The following is a 24,075-nucleotide window of genomic DNA, read 5'->3' as shown; positions in this document are numbered from 1 at the left end:
TTGCTTAGAACTTAGCAACTTCAGATAGGGTGAAACTAGTGGTTCTGATTATTTTTTCTAACTTTATATTAGTTTTAAAGGTTTATTGCTGTCTGCATTGACAGTCCTGTAACTAATCCAACACAGGTGAACCCATTGGTTTGCCAGCATTTCATCTCAGTACCTGGTAGCCATGCTAACTATATCTCTCTGCTTGCCTTCACCAATACCTTTTGAGTGACCCCAAAATTGAGCCTGTGACCCTTTCCAAAACATTATGAAAAGCCTGATGAAACTGGCAGAAAGGCATCATATAAGCTTTGACTAAAATAGGGTAAACGTAGAAGGAAAATATTCTTAAGAGTCAAACTGTGAACAATAGTTTAGTTTAAAAAGGTGGGGGAAGGAGGCTGGAAACACAAATATAGAAAATCCAACATTACTGGAGATGCCATTTCTGGGTGCGTCCGTCCTGTAGCATATGCTGGGTTTACATCAACTGTCTGGTCATCTATCACACACAAGTAGTAGTCGTCATCACCCTGCAAAAACAAAAAACATAAGATTGTAAGGCAGAAAGTAACCAGTTTCTATGTATAGAGCCACAACAGATGCCGGTACTATAAAATTGCTAACCAATAAGATGCAATAATGATGAAATCTTTAGATGCCACACCTAAAGACTGGATAACAATACTTATTAGCTTAGTGCGGAATCAAAGACAGCACAACAGCATATGGAAGTCATTCACAGATGAGCAAAGGTAAACATGAGCAGAGAAGTGCCAATTACATATAAAAAGGTCTGCCAAAATAGCTGGTGTGGACCACTGCTCTTCCTGTAACTTGCACATATTTTATATAACTGCTATTCAGTTTATATCTGGCGATCCCTTTTCCATGCATTACATCCACACAAGCAGTATTGGTTCCTCACTGTGCCAGATTCTCTGCTTTGTTATAGGAAATGTTCCAAAAGGATTTCCACCTAAAATACCAACCTCCTGTGGTTGTGGATAGGGAAAGCAAAATTTTGTGACTATGTTTCCAGCTACTCCATTACATAGGAAAGCTACAGAAGGAGATTTCCTGCTGTCGAATGTAATGAATGGGATAAACACATTTGTGTACCTAAAAAGTAGACCAAGTGCTGAAAATAGCACAATTGTGGATCTCAACTTTCCACATTCCTTTTAGACTCCACTGTGCATCTCAAGGCATCAGTTTGGGAAAATGACTGCCTTCATAGGAGAACCTTATGCAAGTTACATTTACAAATAGATAACAATGCTCCAAACAGGAAGAGATTACAAGTACACGGAATACAAAATTTAGTACAACAGAATAAAGTTTTTAAATGAAAACCTGACTGGCTATTTAGGGTGAACAATTGCCAGGGTAAAATCTGTTAAAACTAAGATGTGAGAAAGAGAATAGGTACATTGTAAAAGTGAAGGGTCAATAGAGTAATCTGAAAAAGCTGTTTATGGTAACTTCAGACCTATTAAATAGTTCAAGTATGCTAGTAAAGCCAAATTTATCAACATTTTGAGCTTCAATAAAGGCAAATTACCTTTGTATTATCACACTAAAAGAGAAGGGTAACACATTTTTCAATTTGCGCAAACTACCATCGAGCTCAACCAGCTTATTCACACCAGTCCATTTTTCAAAATGCTCATAGATATAACCTTGTTCATATGACTGGGTCTCCTCTCACTCATTGTTCAACCAAAACACAATACAATCTGGACTACTGCAATAAACACAGTTAGCACTCAGTTATCCTACCCTTTCAATCATTTTCTCTTTAAGAATCATCACCTTTTTTTTTTTACATTATTCAATTCCTGATGGGACAAAGTATGCGTAGTGCCCTGTGACACTAGCTACAATAAATCAGGGTGCCCCTCCTGGTGCATAGCCACCAACACTGCAGCTCAAACTTGGTGATGAGGTTCCATCTCAGACATCAAAACGTCCCACAAAGAAAAAAAAGGAAACCAGCTCTGTGAATTTTGGTGATTCTCGATGTCAACAAAACAGCTCAAAACAATACTGAAAACATAACCAATTAAAAACGAAGAGTGAAATTGAGGAAGATGGAAGCTAAGCAAAATTATAGACCTCCTTTTCTATTCCAAGCAGACACTGCAAACATGCAACACAACCTCAAAATTGCCTAGTATAAAGGGGGTTACAGCCTGTGCCAGGCTACTGGTGAATAAACTTGTTTTCGGGCGAAGTACTAACCATCCACTGGTCATGTGACAAGGCAAACGACACATAACCTTTCCCTGGTCCGCTCAATTCAATCTGCATGGAGTTAGATTTCTTCTGGAAGGACAAGAAAAAGCACTGCGTATCCCGTTCAGGGTCACAAGAAGTTGGATTCCTTACGCAGAATTTACTGCGGCCACATCCAGACGCGCTGAACTAAAAATGTGAATCACACAAACATTAGTCAGACACATGTTATATTAAAGTGGTTGTAAACCTTAGACAATAAATATGAACAAACCATATCCCTCTATAGTGTGTGTTTGTCTCAATTAAGAGCACTATGTGTAATCTCTGTCTGCTGCTTTGTTCCTCTGCTATCAGCATGAATCACTTCAGACAAGTTTTCCTGACAAAGAGAAAAAAAAAAAAAGTGACAGGAGGAGGGAGCTCCAGCACATAGCCTGTGACTGACAGCCTCAGCTCTGTTCCTGTGAGCTGTATGAAGGAGGGGGGAGTGTTTGTACCCTCCTATCAGATCTCAGAGCTCTCCAGAGCATAATTTCAGCTCTTTGCACCCGTTTTTCCTGACAGCTCTGACAAGCGTTATAAGATCTGGACTTTGAAAGAACGCAGAGAAGGATGCAGATAAACAGATACAACTTATATAGGAGGGTTTGTTTCATCTCTGTGTATCACCTGAAGATAGTCACTTGGGTGTATGTAAGGGTTTTCAACCACTTTAAATATGCTGTTAGTTAGAACTAGTATGTGCAACTTTTAATTCAGATATTAGAGAATACTGGAAATGTATAATTTGAAAACCTCAAAACCATTTAATTTAATTTTAAATTTGAACAGTGAGCAGTTAAAACTTCAACCCTGACAAAAAGTATGGAATCACAACTCTTGGAAAATGTTAAATTGTTTAAATTGTGTAGAAAAAAAACTAAATCACAGACATGCCTCGAAAACAATTTTCATTTAACATTCCAACCTTCTGGCTTTAAGAAACACTTAAAAAAAAAAAAAAAAGAAAACTGTAGTCAGTTGCAACCGTTGTTGCAGATCAAGCAGAGGAAAAAAATATGGAATCACTCAATTCTGAGGAAAATATTATGGAATCATGAAAAACAAAAAACAAAACAAAACACTATAGCATAACACTAGTAATTTGGTGCACCACCTCTGGCTTTTATAACAGCTTGAATTACCTGAGGCATGGATTTAACGATCGACAAACAGTGTTCTTCATCAATCTGGCTACCACTTTCTCTTATTGCAGTTGCCGGATCAGCTTTGCAGGTTGGAGCCTTGCATTGGACCATTTTCTTTCATTTCCACCATAGATTTTCAATTGGATTGAGGTCTGGATTATTTGCAGGCCATGCTATTGACATTATAGGTCTTTCTTGAAGGAACGTTTTCATGGCTTTTGCCCTACGGCAAGATGTATTTTCATTGTGAAAAATGATGTCATCATCACCAAAAATCCTTTCAATTGATGGAATAATGATGCACATCCCCCCCTTACCTTTAACTGACATGCAACCCCATATCATCAATGATTGTGGAAATTTGCATGTTTTATTCAGGCAGTAGTCTTTATACATTTCATTGGAACGGCACCAAACAAAAGTTACAGCATCATCACCCTGTACAATGCAGATTCGTGATTCATCACTGAATATCACTTTCATCCAGTCATTCACAGTCCATCATTGCTTTTCTTTAGCCCACTGAAATCTTGTTTTTTTCGGTTTAGGTGTTAATGATGGTTTTCGTTTTGCTTTTCTGTATGTAAATCCCATTTTCTTTAGGTGATGTCTTACAGTTTGGTCAGAGACATTGACTCCAGTTTCTGCCCATTTGTTCCTCATTTGTTTTGTTGTGTATTTTCTGTGTTCAAGACATATTGCTTTAAAAGTTTCTATCTTGATGTTTTGATGTCTTCCAGTATGCTTCCCTTTTACAGCCTTCTCATTTGGTCCAGCTTTTAGACACAGCTGACTGGGAACAACCAACATCTTTTGCAACATTCCGTGGTGATTTACCTTCTTGAAGCTTTAGTCCTCATGAACATTTTTACAGCTGCTGTTTTTGGCTGTTGACGTTTTTTTCTACAGCCAGTAGACTCCCCAGCATGTTATCCTATGTGTTCATGCACACAGACTGTAATCAGCGTTTTTTGGCTGGGAAAAAAAAAACCCCAGAACTAATGGGTTTCCAGAGGAGTTTTTTTAGCTGAAAAAACGCTCTATCACTAAAAACATGGCAAAACACAGCAAACTGGCATTTTTGGACTTTTGAGCACAAAAAAAAAAGCTAAAAAAAGCGGCAAAACGCTAAAAAACTCATGTTTTTAATGTGACTTTACACAGCTAATGTTACCAGCGTTATTAAAACGCTCAGTGTGCATGGAGCCTTAGAATCCTCTCTTATGACATCTCTCATGTTGGAGCCATGATTCATGTCAATCAGCTTCGTACATAAGCTCACAAAGGTGTGCAAGCACTCTTTTTTTAAGTGCAGACTAATTATCAGATGTAATATGATGCAGATGTTTGTTGTAGAACTGCAAAGTACATGGTGATTCCATAATATTTTCCTCAGAATTGAGGGATTACATATTATTTCCCTCTACTTGGTCTGCAAAAATAGTTGCAATTGATTAGTTTTCTCTTTTTTATTTTTTAAGCGTTTCTTAAAGCCAAAAGGTTGGAATGTTAAATGAAAATAATTTTGAGGCATGTCTGTGATTGTGGCGATTCCATACTTTTTGCCAGTGATTGAATAATGAGTTTGGGTCAATTTAATTTTTTTTAAATATTTGTTTTTAAACTGAAGTTTTATCTTTTCTTTTTTTAAATATATATAAACATTCAATAGATGACAAATGACTCCTAAAGCAAGTGATTACTACAAAAACAGCACAGCAGAAGCAGCTTCTGTTCAGACCCAGCCATTTCTAGTACTGGCCTTAATAAATATGTACAAAAACAATATACATTCCTTTTAATAGAATCAGAGAAAACCTATCCTGAGAGAAAGATATAGGCTAGAATAGGACAGTTGCCTGGTTATTTATCTGATCTTCGGCCTTGGAAGTAAACCCACGTTTGTATCTTTTACCTACAGGTAAGCTAAGAATAAAGCTTACATTTGGTAAAATAAATGTCTCCTAAACGTGCACCGTTTAGGAGATATTCGCTCTTTTTGACAGCCGGCGCATGCAGTCTGAAGGAATGGCATACCCATGCCATTCCTTTAGCTCTGTGCCATGGCCCGAGACTCCTGCACGCATGCACGGGAATGACGTCATCACGGCTCAGCCAGTCAGGCGGCTGGAGCTTGCGAAACTGGAAGGAAGACCGGGTGCAGATGGAAGCCTCAGCAGTGGGGACAGCACGCTGCTGGAGGGCTTTGTTTTAAAGGTAAGACCTTTGTAATGTGCTAGTATGCGATGCATACTAGCACATTATGACATTACCTTGCATTGATTTTTTTTTTTCAAGGTGCAGTTTACTACTGCTTTAATAAAGTCTAAGTCACTGACCTGAAACAAGCATGCAGATCAGATCATGATGCAAAAAGTTTTGAGCTTTAAGTGATACCCTATATTAGCCAGCTTAGGCACTTAAACACAAAAGTTTCCGCATTAAATGGATTGCTAATGTAGTGCAAGACTACTCGAATACCATCCAAATGCAAACAGAGCAAGTCGATCATTTATATATAAGACAACATGCTGTACCCGCTGTGTTAGAGCTGACTTGGTTGGCACTGGTAATGCAGCAGTAGTTGAAATCTGTAGGACAGGTGGAGGAGTAGTTTGAGAAACAACTGGTCCTGGAATTTTCACCCAGTAAATGGAGTATTTTGCAACAACAGTAACTCTAGAAAGCAAAAAAACTATTGTAGGTTTAATATGTACAATATTAGCCTTTCAGCTTAAAATAGAGCAAAGTGTATAATTCTATTTTAGTCTAGCAGCCAGCTTCCAAACAACACTATTCTTGGAAACACGCACATACATTTTATTTTATATCCCAACTCTTCCCCCCCCCGTGAGCTCATATTTTAATAAGTATTTTAAGATTTCAATATATCCAACGCCAATGCTTTTTTCTTCATTTTAGATAGAGTAGCTAATTAAACCAATCAGTTTTCTTGTTTTGTCATCCACAGATAAATCCCTTCAACACCAATAAAAAAACTTCCAGGGGGTTTAACACTTACCACTGTATGCAAAACAAAAAACAAAACAAGAAACACTATTTAACGACTTTAGGACCACAACCCCCCCCCCCCCCCTTTCCCCACCCCAATAGGAATGCAAGTTTTGAACCAAATGCATTTTGACCAATGAAGTCTCTACAAATAGATTTTTTATCTTTTTTGAAGAGGAGTGGTGAAATATAGGGCTTTAATGTGGGAGAACATTGCATACACATTCGTTTTCCATACATTAGGAAGAAAATGGGACAGAATAGGAAAGTGAAAATGCACATTTTTCCTAGTGGTACTTTTAATGAATTAGCATTACACCTAAAGATCAATTCCAAAGTTTCCAGAGTACAAAGATACAACATAGATGGAGTTCAGTTCTTACATAAACATTACAAATTGATCTTTGTAGGCTGGAGATTACTAACACACACACACACACACACACCTTTTTAGATTACATCATGATCCACAATAGTATAAATGAATCAGTCTGTGTAAATCCATTCTGTACTACCAACACACTGTTATTGTAGTTTCTTAAAGTAGAGCTTTAGGAAAAACTTCATTTTGGCTAGAGTAAGGGAGGAGGATAACCCCAGTCAGTTTATTTTTTGCCATTTGTGCTCCACTGGGGAGATTTACATTCAGTTCCTGTCCCATAACCAAAACAGGACATGAGAAAATCTCTGCAAATTAACCAAAATTCCTTGGGAACCCATAACTAGTGTCGCCATTGGAAGACTTCCCCCTATATTACTTTTCTGGGTACAACCCAAAATTTGGGATTTTACTTTACTTTACTTTCAATGATAATCATTAACAGGATTAAAAGAGAGGGTAGATCTCCCTAACGGGGAGCAATACAAACCTGACAGGGGCTCTAATCTAACTCCACTCCATGCAAAATAAAAAATACAAAAATAAAAATGTTTTGCCTTTAGTTATACTTTAAAATCTCAGTGATATTGTGTGTGCTTGTGTGAGCATTTGTAACTCATGAGGTTTATCTCTGTACCAATACGTGAGATGGATTTAAAGCAATATATTTACATACAGGAACTGGACATGCTGTGGAGCATTGCTGGGGGCAATCCAATACACTTCCACCATAGACTTCTTCCTCTTGCTGGTCTGACTTACTGCAGAATCCTAAAACAAAAAAAAAAAAAAAAAAGTTCTTATTACATAGGTTACAGCTTACCAATTATTGACTTTACCTGTTGACAGCTCTCATATATACACAAGTACAAATGCACCAACTACACTTTTCCAGCTTATATTTACTTTCCAGAGTAATGTCAGCATCACACTAATTATTTTCCACAGCTAGTTCAAGGAACCATTTCTCTTACCACATATGCAAGTAAAGCCGCCGGCTCCGGCCGTGAACACAGGCTGCGGGTCAAGGCAGACACAGTGTGGGAAACATCACTAGAATGTGGCTCTGCCTAGGCAGAGTCCACCTTGACCAGCAGCCCGTGTTTGTGGCTGATGCTGGCGGCTTTACTTGTATATGCACATACCTCCTTAGTGTTGGGCATAACACATGGAAATGTGAGTGCACTTATAATAATTTTTTTAGCAACAGATTGTTTTACACTATGAAGCTTTACTTTCTGTTTTTGACATGTTGGCAAATGGTCTGGAACGGTGAGAACCTCACATTACTGGTTTGCAATTCCAATAATGAATGGATTGGACTCATTAACCTCTCTTTAGATATTTGAGACTGCATAGGACTCCAACAGGACATGAAGTGGTTTGTATAGTGTATAACACCTCTTATAATCACAAATCTTTATTTTGTTTTTTTTAAAGCGGGGAATAATTTAATTGAAGTGAAGGACACTGGGTGTTTTGATATCATATTTTGAACAAAGGATTGTTTTACAATATTATTTGTATCTTTTATTTTATATATGAAACACCAAAAATTAGAATACTTTTTGCAAGAAATAGAACTTTAAAGGAGGTATTAAACTCAAAAAGTAAAATTTATTACATTGCAGCTTACCAATTCTTACATGTGTTAGCTGCATTAGTTTTCTTTTTTAGGTTTTTTCCCTGGTGATTTGGCCAGTAAATCTGTTACTGCATTTTTCAACTTACTTTAACAGACCAAGCTGTGCAGACAAAGTAGAAGTTAGAGGGTGAATTACAAACATGACACACTGATGGGGTGCCGACAATGGTCAGCTTTTATTCAGTTATGGTAAACCTTTATCCCAAAAGGAAAAAAAAGGTTTGCTGTAACGGCTTATAAAAGGTTACACCCTAAGACTGGCCATAGATGAATCATTTCAGCTAGAGAGCTGAAAAAAAAAGGAAAAAAAAACCATGTATTCACAATTGCGGTAGATAGAAGTATACTCCTTGCTGTGCCATTGTATTCTGACAGTGGACCTCCTCTGCTATCAGAATATACTGATAAGCGGCTAGAGCCGCTAAGCAAATGTTTTTCAAAATTCCTGTTCAAATTAAGTTGACTTCTGTTGAGAGGGAACAGTTATAGCTGGATCAAAATTCAACAAGTCCCTACTGACCTAGCTGAAATTTTGACCCATCTATGGCCAGCTTAAAGCTTCCCAGCAGGTCCCAAAAACAAAAAGCAAAAAAAAAAACAAAAAAAGCAAAAAATTAAAAAAAAAAAAAAAAAGTTTGTTTCTATTATAAAATTTTGCAAACAGGTAATTTTTCCTCTTTCACTAATGTTCGTTGAGGAGGCTGCACTGATAGGCTGCACAGATGAGGTGGCACTAATGTGGAGGCGCTGGTGGGCACTGATGAGGCATTGACGATGCTGCATGATGGGTACTGATAATCAGTGCCCTGATTATCAGTACGGATGTCCACTGTGACATTCGCCGGTTATCGGCAGTACTTTCCTCATGCTGTTACAGCATGACGAAAGTGCTGCCAATAACCGGCAACTGTATTTGCTTTGTGATCTGCTGTGTCATTGGACACGGCTCATCATGTGATAAAAGGCCGCTGTGATTGGCCTTTTACCTAGTGATGTGATCAGCTGTGTCCATAGGACACAGCGATCACTGACAGCGCCGGGTGCACGCCGCTGAGGGTAAGTTCTGAGAGGACGTCATATGAGGACTGTCATTCGGATATAGCGCGGTTGTAAAGTGGTTAATAGGAAAGCAGAGTGAATAGCAGGAACACCAGGGATGTCACACAAAAGCAATACAAAGAGAAGACACTTTTCCATACATGTACATAGTACAGCAGGCACATATCAGGAATATGAAATGTTGGGTTTACATATTCTTTAAAATGGTTCTAAAGTGAAAGTTGTTTTTACCTTAATGCATTCTCTGCAACACTCCCTCTAACTGTCCCCCTCCCCCCATCCCTAAACATATAGGCTCCTCTTAGGCCCCAGAGCTGTCCCAGCTGCAAATCTTCTCCCTTCGCTCCTGGTCCTACACGAGACTCAGGCAGCAGCGTGCACTATAGGCTCTTGCTGCTGTTAGTCAAATCCAGCGAGTACAGAGTGGGGGGGGGGGTGGCTGAAACACGCTGTGTGTGTCTACGACACAGCCCAGCTCGGAAGCGCACCTACACAGGTGCCCCCATAGCACACAGCTTACTATGGGGGCACCCAGAGGAAGAAAGAGGGGGGCGCTGGTGGTGGGGGACACCAGAAGCGGAGGTAATGGTAATGGACTGCTCTGTGCAATACCATTGAACAGATCAGGAAAGTATAACATTTTTTAAAAATTATAAAATAAATATCACTTTGAATCTTTGTGAAAACTATTGTACTGTATACCATCTGAACAAACTATTGAATCATATCCAACAGGAAAGCAAATGTTGTAAACAACACTAATTATGAAACTATTTTGTAACCAAATTACTTAAAAATTAATGAGGAAATCTGTATTTTGTTTATTATGCTAACTTTCGAAATGCAAGCAGCCTAATAAAAATGCACACAAACCAAAATATCGATAAAACCTTACCTGTACAGTGCCACAAGTCAGAAGCTGGGAGACTGTATCATCAATTAAGGAGAAGGAGCCTACTGCATTGCCTTCCAAACGATTGGCATCCCTTGCTTGGATAAAGAATCCAGCAAACTCTGGACCAGATAAGGTGACTGAAATGCAAAGGAAATATGAACTGCAGTACAGAACAGCAGTACAGAACAGTAAGTCGCTGGTCACACCGCTGCGATTTAAAAATTGTGTGATTTGTGTGCAATTTCAGCACTATTTCTGAAGACTTTATTGCTATCAGCAGCACATTGGCTAAATGGTTTTCATGTCTGCCTGGCAGTATTAGGGTCATTGGTTCGAATCCCAACCATGGCGCCACCTGCCTTGAGTTTGCATTTTCTCCCTCTGCCTGCGTGGGTTTCCTCTGGGTAATCCGGTTTCCTCCCACACTCCAAAGACATGCTGGTAGGTGAATTTGTTCCTGTCTAAATTGGCCCTAGTATGTGTATGTATGAATGTGAGTTAGGGACCTTAGATTGTACACCCCTTGAGGGTTAGGGACTGATGTGAATGTACAATATATATGTAAAGCGCTGCGTAAATTGATGGCGTTATATAAGTACCTGAGATAAATAAATAAAATGTGAATGTCAGCATCTCCCACACTCAAAAAGATATGCTGGTAGGTTGATTGGCTCCTGTCTAAAATTGGCCCTAGTAGGTATACAGTGGATATAAAAAGTCTACACACCTCTGTTAAAATGGCAGGTTTCTGTGATGTAAAAAAATGAGACAAAGAGAAATCATTTCAGAACTTTTTCCATCTTTAATGTGACCTATAAACTGTGCAACTCAGTTGAAAAACAAATTTAAATCTTTTAGGGGAAAACTAAAATAATGTGGTTGCATAAATGTGCACACCCTCTTACAGTTGCAAGAAAAAGTATGTGAACCCCTTGGGATTACGTGGAGTTTTGCATGAATTGGGCATAAAATGTGCTCTGAACATCATCTAAGTCACAACAATAGAAGAACACAGTCTGCTGAACATAATACTACACAAACATTAGATGTTGCCATGGTTTTATTGCACATAACATGTAAACCTTCACAGCGCAGGGAGGAAAAAGTATGTGAAGCCCTAGCTTAATGACTTCTCCCAGAGCTAATTGGAGCCAGGAGTGAACCAACCTTGACTCCAATCAGTGTGATGATATTGGATGTGTTGCTGACAGCTGTCCTGCCCTTAAAAAACACACACCTGTTTTGGATTTACTGGTTTCAAGAAGCACTGTCTGATGTGAACCATGCCTCGCAGAAAAGAGCTCTCAGAAGACCTACGATCAAGAATTGTTGACTTGCATGAAGCTGGAAAGGGTTACAAAAGTATCTCCAAAAGCCTTGATGTTCATGTGTCCACGGTAAGACAGACTGTCTACAAATGGAGAAAGTTTAGCACTGTTGCTACTCTCCCTAGGCGTGGTCATCCTGTAAAAATTACTGCAAGAGCACAGCGCAGAATGCTGCGTGAGGTAAAGAAGAATCCCAGAGTGTCAGCTAAAGACCTACAGAAATCTCTGGCAAATGCTAACATTTTTTTGACACATCTACAATAAGGAAAACATTAAACAAGAATGGAGTACATGGGAGGACACCACAGAGGAAGCCATTGCTGTCCAAAAAGAATATTGCAGCACGTTTGAAGTTAGCAAAAGAGCACCTGGATGTTCCACAGCACTACTGGCAAAATATACTGTGGACAGATGAAACCAAGATTGAGTTGTTTGGGAAGAACACACAACACTATGTGTGGAGAAAAAAAGGCACAGCACACCAACATCAAAACCTCATCCCCACTGTAAAACATGGCGGAGGGAGCATCATGGTTTGGGGCTGCTTTGTTGCCTCAGGGCCTGGACGGATTGTTGTCATTGATGGGAAAATGAATTCCAGAGTTTATCAAGACTTTTGCAGGAAAACGTACGACCATCTGTCCGCCAACTGAAGCTCCACAGAGGATGGGTGATGCAACAGGACAATGACCCAAAGCATACAAGTAATTCAACAAAACAATGGCTGCAACAGCACAGAATACGCCTTCTGGAGTGGCCCAGTCAGAGTCCTGACCTCAACCCGATTGAAATGCTGTGGCATGACCTTAAGAGAGCGATTCACACCAGACATCCCAAGAATATTGCTACACTGAAACAGTTTTGTGAAGAGGAGTGGTCCAAAATGACTCCAGATCGTTGTGCAGGTCTGATCTGCAACTACAGGAAACGTTTGGTTGAGGTTATTGCTGCCAAAAGAGGGTCAACCAGTTATTAAGCCCAAAGGTTCACATACTTTTTCCTCCCTGCACTGTGAATGTTTACATGTTATGTGCAATTAAACCATGGCAACATCTGATGTTTGTGTAGTATTATGTTCAGCAGACTGTGTTCTTCTATTGTTGTGACTTAGATGACGTTCAGAGCACATTTTATGCCCAATTCATGCAAAACTCCACGTAATCCCAAGGGGTTCACATACTTTTTCTTGTAACTGTATAATTGTGGATGTAGCTGTGTTCAGAATTAAGCAATCACATTCACAGGAGATGCCCTCGCAATCTGACAGATTTGGAGTGTTTTTGCAAGGAAGAGTGGGCAAATATTGCCAAGTAAAGATGTGCCATGCTGATAGACTCCTACCCAAAAAGACTGAGTGCTGTAATAAAATCAGAAGGTGATTCAACAAAGTATTAGTCTAAGGGTGTGCACACTTATGCAACCATGTTATTTTATTTTTTTATTTTTACTTCCCTCCACCTAAAAGATTTCAGTTTGTTGTCCAACTGAGTTGTACAGTTTATAGGTTACATTAAAGGTGGAAAAAGTTCTGAAATGATTTATCTTTGTCTCATTTTTTTTTACATTACAGAAACCTGACATTTTAACAGGGGTGTGTAGACTTTTTATATCCACTTTATGTATAAATGTAAGTTAGGGACCATAGATTGTACGCCTCTTGAGGGTTCGAGACTGATCTGTACCTGAAATAAATAAAATTTAAAAAAAAATACTTAGGAAGATTTTCAACGATCTCTCGCAATTTGCTGTGCGATTTCCATTATATTCTATGTATTTGAAATTGCAACAAAACTGCAGAAAAAGTAGTGCAGGAACTACTTTAGAAATCGCACTGCAGCAAATCGCAAATGTTAAGATGCTGACATTCACATTTATTTATCTCAGGTACTTATATAACGCCATCAATTTACGCAGCGCTTTACATATATATTATACATTCACATCAGTCCCTAACCCTCAAGGGGCGTACAATCTAAGGTCCCTAACTCACATTCATACATACACATACTAGGGCCAATTTAGACAGGAACGAATTCACCTACCAGCATGTCTTTGGAGTGTGGGAGGAAACCGGATTACCCAGAGGAAACCCACGCAGGCACAGGGAGAACATGCAAACTCCAGGCAGGTGGTGCTGTGGTGGGGATTCGAACCAACAACCCCAGTACTGCCAGGTGGAAGTTCTAACCATTTAGCCACTTTGCTTTCATTAGATGTGATTTCAGATGCGATTTCAATTCCCAAATCACACCTGAGATTGCACCTGCTAAACCATTCTTACCCCATCAGAGAACACTGGCTAACCCAGAACAGGTCCTATCTGGTGTATTGGGCAATAAGTGACTGAGGAACAAAATAAATGTAATATACAGAACTCATGTCAGACTCAAATACATCTACACACAACAAAAGGTTTTAGATATTAGAAACTTAACTCCCTCTCCCTCCCACTCTCCCTTTCTTAAGAAACCATCATACCCTCTGGCGAGCCGTTTCTCACCCAACAGGTACTGCAGCTCCTCTTTGTCACCTCATTAGCTGTAAGGCTGTCCAATAAAGTCCGGGATTACTCCTGTTATACTGGCGGTGCCAAATACAGGGTTTGTTAAAATTGTACATATAATCTGTGTTTTTCCCCACATGCCCTTACTTCACAATAGTACACAGTAGTGACTTAGGGGGTCAGTGGACCAAAACACTGAGCACAGCATGGGACCAGGAATCTGCCACCCCTGTATATGTTGGATTGCACAAAAAAAACACAAGTGATGTGCTGCCACATGCATATTGTAGCCACGCAATGTTTTCTTTTAGTGGCATTCAGCTCAATGCAGTGACAGCAATAATAACCCAGATCATATATTAACAACAACAACTCAGCATTAATAATAAATCAGGGATACCAAATCAGCTTTGGTGTCAGTGGCAACAAGAATAACCTTCCCTCTTTTGCTGGTAGTAGCAAAAACAACACCCCTATCACTGGCAGTAATATTGAACTCACCTTCACTGGTGTTCAGTGGGGGGGGAAGCAAAAAAAACCCCATAAAAACAAAACACACTTCTACACGTCTCCATTAGGATTTAGTTACTCACCTGAACAAACGCTCCTCCCTCCCAAATGACTACATTATACTGTCTCTTCATGCAGGAGAAGACTTACACGGGCAGTACTGGCACAATTACAGGGACAGCCATTTAAACGTAGCGAGTTGGACAGCCCTGTTCTAGGAGGTTGGCTGGGTAGCAGGACTCAGGGGTGTAAAGCTGTACTTAACATTACACAGCACTGCCTATTACAGTTATATAGGTTTTTTGGGAAAATATTTAGTAAGCAAGTTGGTCAACACTGCAATACAAATGTGTACAAAAGTAGGATAATTTCTACATTGCACGTATGAGTTAATATTTCTATCCCAGCCTGGCATTTTTGAGTACAATTTTTTTTTCTTTCAGACTGTCTTTTAATAGGTTTTGTGAAGCCAAAAGGAAAGTAAATACAATTCTGTAACCACTTCAGTACAGTATTCAAATGAAATATTTGTATAAAAAAAGGACAAAGGAAAAAAGGACAACGTCTTGTGACAGATCCATTTGTTCACTTTAGTTATAGTAAGGTGGTACAGCTGTCTATTTCAACGCGCCCAGGTTCTGCACTACCTCGTCACAAAGAAAAAAAAAAAAGAAAAAAAGTATTTTCAAACAAGAAGAGCTCAAAATAAGCTCATGGTTTCAATCCTATGACTATTTACACAACAGCAAAAGATCTAGTAAGACCACGCTGTAGTAGGAGACATACCCATTTACAGGGATGCGAATGCAGAAGCACCACTCCATTTGCTGAGCAAAATCATTTACTGCAGCATGAATTTACTCATTAACAAACAAGAGCTTCATGTATCTGCAGCCTCAACAGAACAGCAGTATGAAACAAAACAAAAAGTAATACAAGTGTGCCCCAAGGATAACACCCTTTGAACAGCTGTTCACATTCTACCAGGGAGGCTGTCGAGATTAACCAAATTTATATAAAAAAAAGTGAACACAAGTTGACATACTACACATTATTGATTCAGGGAAGCTCCAAAAATCTTTATAAATACAGCCATTGGAAGGACGATCTTGAGTCAGGAAGGTATTTTACTCGTGAGGCATAGCTGTCATAGCTGTCTCTGTAAGAGCTTCCTGAGCGATCACCATAACCTCCTTGACTCCTGCCACTGCCATAATAATCTCGGGATCCGCCACCATAGCCACCACTCCTGTTGTCATACCGGCTGCTTCCATAACCACGGTCACCACCACCACCTCTGTAGCCTCCTCTCCTGTCGCTGGGGGACTTTCCAGCCTGATCAACTCGAATCTGACATCCATCCACGGACATTCCATTCATCGCCTGTATAGCATCTTTCGCATCTTCTGGATTCTCAAATGTGACAAATCCGAAGCCACGTGATCGCTTGGTCTCCCGATCCTTCACCACAACCACCTCAGAGATTTGTCCATATTTGCAGAATACTTGTTCCAGACTCTGCTCGTTGGTATCAAAGCTGAACACCTTTCCTTCGTCAGATGACATGAGATCTTAGCTATGTACAGCGTACAGATCACCCAGAAATCAGCAATGCGAAGTGCCTTTTGAGTACATTTTAATCAACAAAGGAACTGGGGAAGGAAAGAGGAAAGTTGATAATGATACATGGGAATGGGGTGGGGTGGGGGGTTCGGAGATCAATTTAGGCTCGTAGGCATAACACAGCAAATGCATTGCAAAATAGTTGTGCCATTTTATACGTGGTACTACAGCTATCTTATGACTTGTTCATGAGCTGCTGTAAACTGAAAGAGCGAAATTATATCAGTGTCCCAGACATTATAGAATTTGATGCATTAGGCTTTACGAAGATGAACCCATCTCTCCAATTCCAGAATATCATTCAACTTTTTAATACATTTGGGGTTCAATGGAAGTTGATCCAGTATCAGTTGAGAGGTATTAACCCCTCTGTGGCATTAAGGTGGTCCTCAAGCCTTAAGGTTTTTCATCTTAATACATTCTATGCATTAAGGTGAAAAACCTTCTGTGCTGCAGGATCCCCCCCAGCCCCCCTTATATTTACCTCAGTCCTGATCAGATCCAGTGATTCGCACAAGAGCAGCGTTTCTTTCTGCTGTCTCCCTCCTCACTGGGCAGAATGATAGCAGTGGGAGCCTTTGGCTCCTGCTGCTGTAAATCAAATGTTGTGATGAGAAAGTGGGAGGCAGGGCCAAGCTGCCCGCTTTGTGTTAATAGACAAAGACAGGGTGGCTCGGGAGCGAAACCCGTACAAGTGCCCCCATAGAAAGTGGCTTTCTATGGGGGCACTGGCCAAACAGGAGGGGCTAGGAGCACAGGCAGGGGACCCCAGAAGAAGAGGATCAGTGCTATTCTGTGAAAAGCCACTTCACAGTTAAGTATGCCATGTTTGCCATTTTAATTAAAGAAAAATGGAGCTTTAATGACATGTTAAGTTAAATAGGAGGTGACACCATATTTAGAGGGGCAAGATGAAAAGGAATTGGCAAGGGCTTGTCACATAGACGATGACATGTTATGTCGCTTTTTTCTCAGAGAATAGATGCTGGAACTAGCCCTTTATAAGTCATCCCTTCTCTTCACCCCCTACCCACCTCTGAGCACCATTCCTTGGTTCCACCGCCTATCCACCTCACAGTACCACCCTTTTATAGAATACAGAACCAAGTATAATTTTGTAGTGTCAGTAAATTAGAATTGGTTAATGATGACAAAAAAAGCTGTAAAATAGATCTCCTGCAGCCCGCAACAATATCCCTCCCACACACACACGACAATAGATCCCCCAGCAACTTTGGATCACCTGCAACAAAACATACTCCCCCAGCAGAAACAACAGATCTCCCCACAGTCAGCATCAGTAGCCCCTCCAGCAGCCAGCAACAGTACAACAGTCTGGAGTAAAGAAAAGGAAAAGGGAGACATGGCTGAAACCTTTAAATACATCAAGGGGGTGAATAAGGTTCAGGAGGGCAGTATTTTTAGTATGAAACAAAAATCAAAAACACAGAGATATGAACTCAAACTAACTGGAAGAAAGTTCAAAACTAATTGTAGAAAGTATTATTTTAAAGGGCAATTGATGATTGGAATAAACTTCCAGCAGAGGTAGTGAGCCAGTCAACAGTAAGTGGCTTCAAACATGCTTGGGACAAACATAGATTTATACGCAGATAAAAAAGTTAACAAAAAAACCAAGAAAAAAAAAACAAAACAATGTGTAGACTCGATGGACCGCTCTGTCTTTTCTGCAGTCATTCTTCTATGTTTTCTATAGAACCCACCCTCCACAGTAGATCCCTCCCAGTAACAATCTCCCCCCCAGCAACCATAGGCCTCCCCGCAAAAATGGATCTCCTCCAGCAACAACAGATCTCCCAGCAGCCAGCCTCAATAGACCCTCCAGTACACCCCAGCACCCATTTCCATTACATGCATTCAGTGCTCGAAGTGCCGGAACTGTGTTCCTGCTCAAAAAACGCACTGCTCCTACTGGATATGACGATGCATAGAGACCCAATACCAGTTGATTTTGGGACATTCCCACTATATGTGGAGCAACCTGCCATGAGTTACATAGGTTTTCATAAATCTAAATTAATATTTAGTATTCTGTTTTCTGGTAAAAAAAAAACTTTACTACAGACACACACAAACATACCAATTACCTTTAATCTTATCTCCAGGCTCAAATGTGGTTTTATCCACAGTTATATTATGAATGGCCTCTGTTCGCGGTACATGATCATGCAGAGGCTTCATGGAGCCGCAGGCTTGTGTTACTCTTCCATCTGGGTAGCTGTCCACCGGTGCAGTAGTGTATGTCAGAAGGAAAAGGACAAGGGAAGCCGCCCTTGGAGTCATCTATACAATGAAAGACACAATTAGTCCAGCAATTCTACCTTTTAGTTTGTATGACAAGGACTAATAACAGTAATAAGAGCTTGGTATATAGTAGTTTGATTGTGGCTCCAACAAAAAGACTGCTTGCATGACTCCTTTATAACATAGGTACTCAGTCAGAGGTAGGTGTACCCCCAGGGGTACCACAAACAGGCTTCTCCTTGTCAAATAAAATGCAGGTTACTGGCAAGAATGGGTAATAAATAACACACTTTATACAAGTAATCTTACATTTTTTACTTTGGGGTTATTCTAAAACTTTATTATGTCATAAAAAATCATTTGTAGATGTAGAAACTTGCTGCTCTACACCCTTTAGTCCTCATGCACACTGGATGTTTTTACAGCTGCTGTTTTTGGCTTTTGATGTTTTTTTCTACAGCCAGTAAAACCCCCCCCACCCCAGCATGTTATCCTATGTGTCCATGCACATAGACTGTTTTTTGGCAGGGGTGCTTTTTGGCTGGAAAAGAAACCCAGGACTAGTGGGTTTCTACAGGAGCATTTTAGCTGTAAAAACGCTCTAACGCTGAAAAAAAGCGGCAAATCGCCGCAAACCGGTGGGTTTTTTTGGCAAAAAAAACCCCCAAAACGCTAGAAAACGCAAAAAAATGCAGCAAAACGCTAATGCAAAATCGCTGAAAAACTCACCGTGACTTTATACAGCTAATGTTACCAGCGTTATTAAAACGCCCAGTGTGCATGGAGCCTTAAAGTGAACCTGCGACTGCCAACAAATATCTAAATTGGTACTTAACAGAATGGGCAGCATAGGCCCACTTACATCTATGAGTTTAATTGCAGGACAGCGCACGTCAATAGGTTAGCAATTGTTTAAAATGCTGATCGATTGGTGGCGGTGACCCTGAGTACCAATGCAGTCCATTAAGTATGTGAACCTGACTTTTAGCAGAGCGAGTTTTAGTAATCTAGGAGATGCTTATGGACACGTCAACATGGTTTTCTCTCCACTTTAGGGCTCATGTACACTGCAGTTGATAAACTCACGTTTAGGAGTTGTTCTGTGTTTTTTTCAGCAGCCCCTGAACTCTCCCCAATGTTTTCCTATGTGTCCATGTACACATCTTCGTTTAGTCGTTTACAGGCAGTTGAGTTTACAGTCGTTTTTTTTAATGCAGAAAACTTGCGTTCAGCAGTCAATTTTATCAGCGTTTCAAACGCAAAACACGGCTAAACGCGGCAAATTGCATTTCTAAGCATTTGTGTTTGAAATTTTTGTTTAACACTTCCAGTTCCCAATGCTGTCTAGAGCCTTTTTTCATCATGAAAAATGCATGCAAAGCGTTTTCAATGTACTCAGATGGACAAAACACTGAACACAGGATGTTCCTACCAAGCTTGTCACACATTGTAATGACCAATTCACACCTCAGGCCTCTCCCATCCTTGGAAAAAAAAGATATGTTAATAAATATTCACACCTCAAATCCCTCATGAAGACCCCCTGCCAGGTGACCTTAATGACTCACTCCACCAGACACCTATCCCAACCTTGGAAACAAAAGAAATGTTAATGAGCAACTCAAACCTAATTATCTCAACACATACTGCTGTCTCTGCTTCTACTGTGTGTATTTCTCTGAAACAGTCTGAAATAGTTAATAATTTACCACTTTTCAGTGCATTCTGGGCATTTGGGAGGTTCTCCTGTGCTTATCTTTAAAAAACGCACATAAACGCGTTATGCAAGCACGGTTAAACAGACATTTTTTTAACCTACGTTTTCTACCAGTCAGTTTCCATCATTCAGAAGTGTACATGGGGCCTTACTTTACTCCTGTTCTAAACAGAGTGTGTGAGGAAGGTTTTGTTGTATTTGTTTTTGCTTTTTTTATATGTACCTAAGCGAGCCAGTGCATGCCCGGTTGGCTTTGTTTTATACTTATATATGATGAAACTCAATTAAAAATAAATAAATAAAATGCTGATAGTTTACATGTGACATGTGTTGTTCATTTTTTGATGCATTAATGTATGCCATAGGACCTTTTAATGACATTGGCAGAGTGTGAAAACTAATGTTTGTTGATAATACATGTAAAAGTGCAAGAAAACACACAATGAAAGGGGTGAATCTGGCCTTACAGGTTTGTTTTGCTGCACACCCCCCCAGAAGCTCACACATCTCAGGCCTCAAGCACACAGGCACTTTTGCCCAATTAGCATAAAAAAAACAGGTGTACTCTGATGCCTGGGAGTCACAGCAAACAGTCCACTAGCAGGAATTCTTTGAAAACACACAGTGATGATGTGCTGCTGCAAGCAATACTCACATTCTGAGCTGTATGGACTCAGGGAAGTATGCCCCAAACCAGAATTTCTGCATTTAGGGCATGTGTCTCTGAACAGAGCACAGCTGCCACATTTTCAGCCAACCATTTATTTTGATAGGACGTCACCTGTGCGCCCCGAGCACTGGCATATGCTTTTTTTTTATACTATACAGGAAAAGCTCCTGTGAAATCAATGGCTAGGCTTCTGGTCATCCCCATCCTATCCGGTTTCGTGTGCTTTGCTAGTGGCACTTAACTGTGATGGAATTCCACTTTAAAATGTTAGTTCACCTTTTCAGAAAAAAAAAATGAAGGTGAACACCCTACACCCTCTCCACCCCAACTTCCCCCCGCTGCACTTACCTCCAGGGATGATGAGCCATCAGTGTTCACACAGCCGGGTCATATCCTGGGATTTGAAGCCCCCTCTGTTCTCTGTGCAGCGCTTCTGTGAAATACTGCAGCAGTTGCTGTGCACTGTGCAGGTGCTGACCAATCAGAATCACTCTGATCTATCCTGGAAGGACAGCACAGAGAAGAGGGAGAAGAGCGTGGATTTCCAATCCCGGGAACACTGGACCAGCTGTGTAGGGACTGACAGCTCAGCTTCCCTGGAGGTAAGGGCTCATGTACACTGCAGCTGCTAAACTGACGTTCAGGAGCTGTTCTGCGGTTTTTTCAGCAGCCCCTGAACTCTCCCTAATGTTTTCCTATGTGTCCATGTACACTATGCCGTTACAGGCAGTTGAGTTTACAGTTGCTTTTTTTTTAACGCACCAAACTTGCGTTCAGGAGTAGATTTTACTGGCGTTTCAAACGCCAAATGCTTGTAAATGTGGTTTAACTGTTCCATGTCCAGATGCTGTCCAGAGCCTTTTTTCATCATCAGAAGGAAAAAATGGTAGAACGTGCTGCATTATGCTCATGATGGGATCCATAGTGAATACAACCAGAAAAGACTGGTCATCTCAACACATACTGCTCTCTCTGCTTCTGCTCTCTCTATTTCTCACAAAATGTCTGAAATAGGTATTTACTATTTTTAAGTGCATTCTGGGCATTTGGGAGGGTCTCCTGAGGTTTCTTTTAAAAACGCTTCTGAAAGCAAACACGCATAAACGTGCATAAACGCGTTATGCAAACGCGGCTAAACTGACATTTTTAAACCTACGTTTTCCAGCTGTCAGTTTCCATTGTTCAGAAGAGTTTTCCAAACACCCTGTGTACATGAGCCCTAAGGACAGTGCGGGCTTCTCTCCTGTACTGAACTGACTTACTCAGATTTCACTGCACACTGTGAACCAATCACAATTAGGAGTTGCAGCGAGTCAGATAGAGCCCTCTTCATATCCTGGCTGAAGGACATCCAGTATCATATAGATCTTTCTTCCCCCATGTATATTGTCCCTGACCCAGCCCCTTCATTCATTAGATTTCAGTTCTTTCAATCACAGAGTCTCAGCATCACATCTGGACATTACCTTGAGCAATCTTCATACACATGTGTCATCATCCTGTCCCACAGCCAGTATAGAAGGGTGCACAGAATTGGGTGACCCTAAGAATTGGGTGACCCATGCCGGGGGGGGGGATTTTCAGAATCCGGTGACCCGTGCGGGTGGGGGGGGGTGTGAGGGGATCCTCAGAATCCAGTGACCCACGCCGGGGGGGGGAATCCTCAGAATCGGGTGACCCACGCCAGGGGGGATCCTCAGAATCGAGTGACCTATGACAAGGGGGGATCCACAGAATCGGGTGACCCACGCCAGGGGGATCCCCAGAATCGGGCGACCCACAGTTTGGGGATTTCAAAACCATGGAACCCATGCTGGAGGGGATCCTCAGAATGGAGGGACCCACGCCAGGGGGGATCCTCAGAATCAAATGACCCATGCCACCAGGGGGGGGATCCTCAGAATGGAGGGACCCACGCCGGGGGGGATCCTCAGAATAGTGACCCATGCCAGGTGGGGATCCTCAGAATCGGGTGACCCTAAGAATCGGGTGACCCATGCTGGGGGAGGGATCCTAAGAATTGGGTGACCCACGCCGGGGAGATCCTCAGAATCTGGTGACCCATGCCAGGGGGATCCTCAGAATCCGGTGACACACGCCGGGGGGATCCTTAGAATCCGGTGACCCACGTCGGGGAGATCCTCAGAATCCGGTGACCCATGCCGAGGGGATCCTCAGAATCCGGTGACCCACGCCGGGGGGATCCTCAGAATCCGGTGACTCACGCCAGGGGGATCCTCAAAATCAGGGGACCCACAGTTTGGGGATTTCAAAACCATGGAACCCTTACTTGGGGGGACCCTTAGAATCAGTGGACCCACACAAATGGATTCCTCAGAATCAGGGGACCCAAATCCAAGGGACCCAAGCAGGGGGTGCCTAGAAACAGGGGATCCTCACCCCAGGAACCTCAAACTCAGGGGACTCACACCCACAGAGTCTAGGAAACATTCTTGTATGTATTTATTATAGCAGAGCTCAGAAACACGACTGTGGACTTCAGAGAGTCGTGTAGGTGTATAGACAGAATCAGCACCTTGCCAGTCCTGCCCACACTGCTCCTTATACACAGCGTGCAGACATAAGGAAGTGACACTCCGTGCCAAGGACTGCAGTCCCACCTACAAGACAATGAACTCCTTCTAAACAGGTAAAGAATATGGAGGACACAGCGCGGACAGCTCTATACAAACTTCATGTACTACTGACCTTCCCACAGCGGAGCCTCCACCGGGGACACACCGACCGGCCGACCGCCACCTCCAGCAACTCTCCCAGGGTCACTGAGACACTTACCGGCAGCCGGGACACCAAACCTCAGGAGGCGTGGCTGGGTCAGCCGTTCTTTGATCATTGGGTGCATTCTGTGTTGGGCGTGTCTTCTTAGCAGTTCTTGTCGCCTATAGATCCGTGCAGTGTGCCTGTCAGTGCTGTGTGGTAGTCCGCTCCTATAGGACAAGGAGGGCTCTGCTGGAGGGAGCGGGCTGTGTGCATCGGACTCCATTCACTAGGATCACACTAGGACTGGGATCCCTATTTTTTAGCCACTTGTC

At 41.4% G+C, this 24,075-nt stretch overlaps 1 protein-coding gene and 1 pseudogene across 1 annotated transcript in view; both read right to left on the bottom strand.

Annotated features, from left to right (window-relative positions):
- Positions 1–23,856, bottom strand: part of LOC149462176 (ferric reductase 1-like) — a 61,195-nt gene extending 37,339 nt beyond the window's left edge. The window contains exons 1-7 of the mRNA XM_089677266.1: positions 23,732–23,856; positions 18,479–18,674; positions 10,407–10,543; positions 7,484–7,578; positions 5,954–6,095; positions 2,233–2,415; positions 423–521 (exon numbers count right to left, since the gene is read on the bottom strand). Coding sequence (XP_089533392.1) covers positions 423–521; positions 2,233–2,415; positions 5,954–6,095; positions 7,484–7,578; positions 10,407–10,543; positions 18,479–18,674 — 852 coding nt within the window. The 5' untranslated portion in view covers positions 23,732–23,856. The remainder of the gene's footprint in view (positions 1–422; positions 522–2,232; positions 2,416–5,953; positions 6,096–7,483; positions 7,579–10,406; positions 10,544–18,478; positions 18,675–23,731) is intronic.
- Positions 15,314–16,313, bottom strand: LOC149462177 (cold-inducible RNA-binding protein B pseudogene; annotated as a pseudogene).
- Positions 23,857–24,075: the final 219 nt, after the last annotated feature.

Source organism: Staurois parvus, unplaced genomic scaffold (genome assembly GCF_062004578.1).
Source record: "Staurois parvus isolate SC_StPar_1 unplaced genomic scaffold, SC_StPar_1.0 ptg000183l, whole genome shotgun sequence".
NCBI classification, from domain to species: domain Eukaryota; kingdom Metazoa; phylum Chordata; class Amphibia; order Anura; family Ranidae; genus Staurois; species Staurois parvus.
The sequence above is the reverse complement of the archived record's forward strand: the minus strand, read 5'-3'. Positions and strand labels throughout refer to the sequence as shown.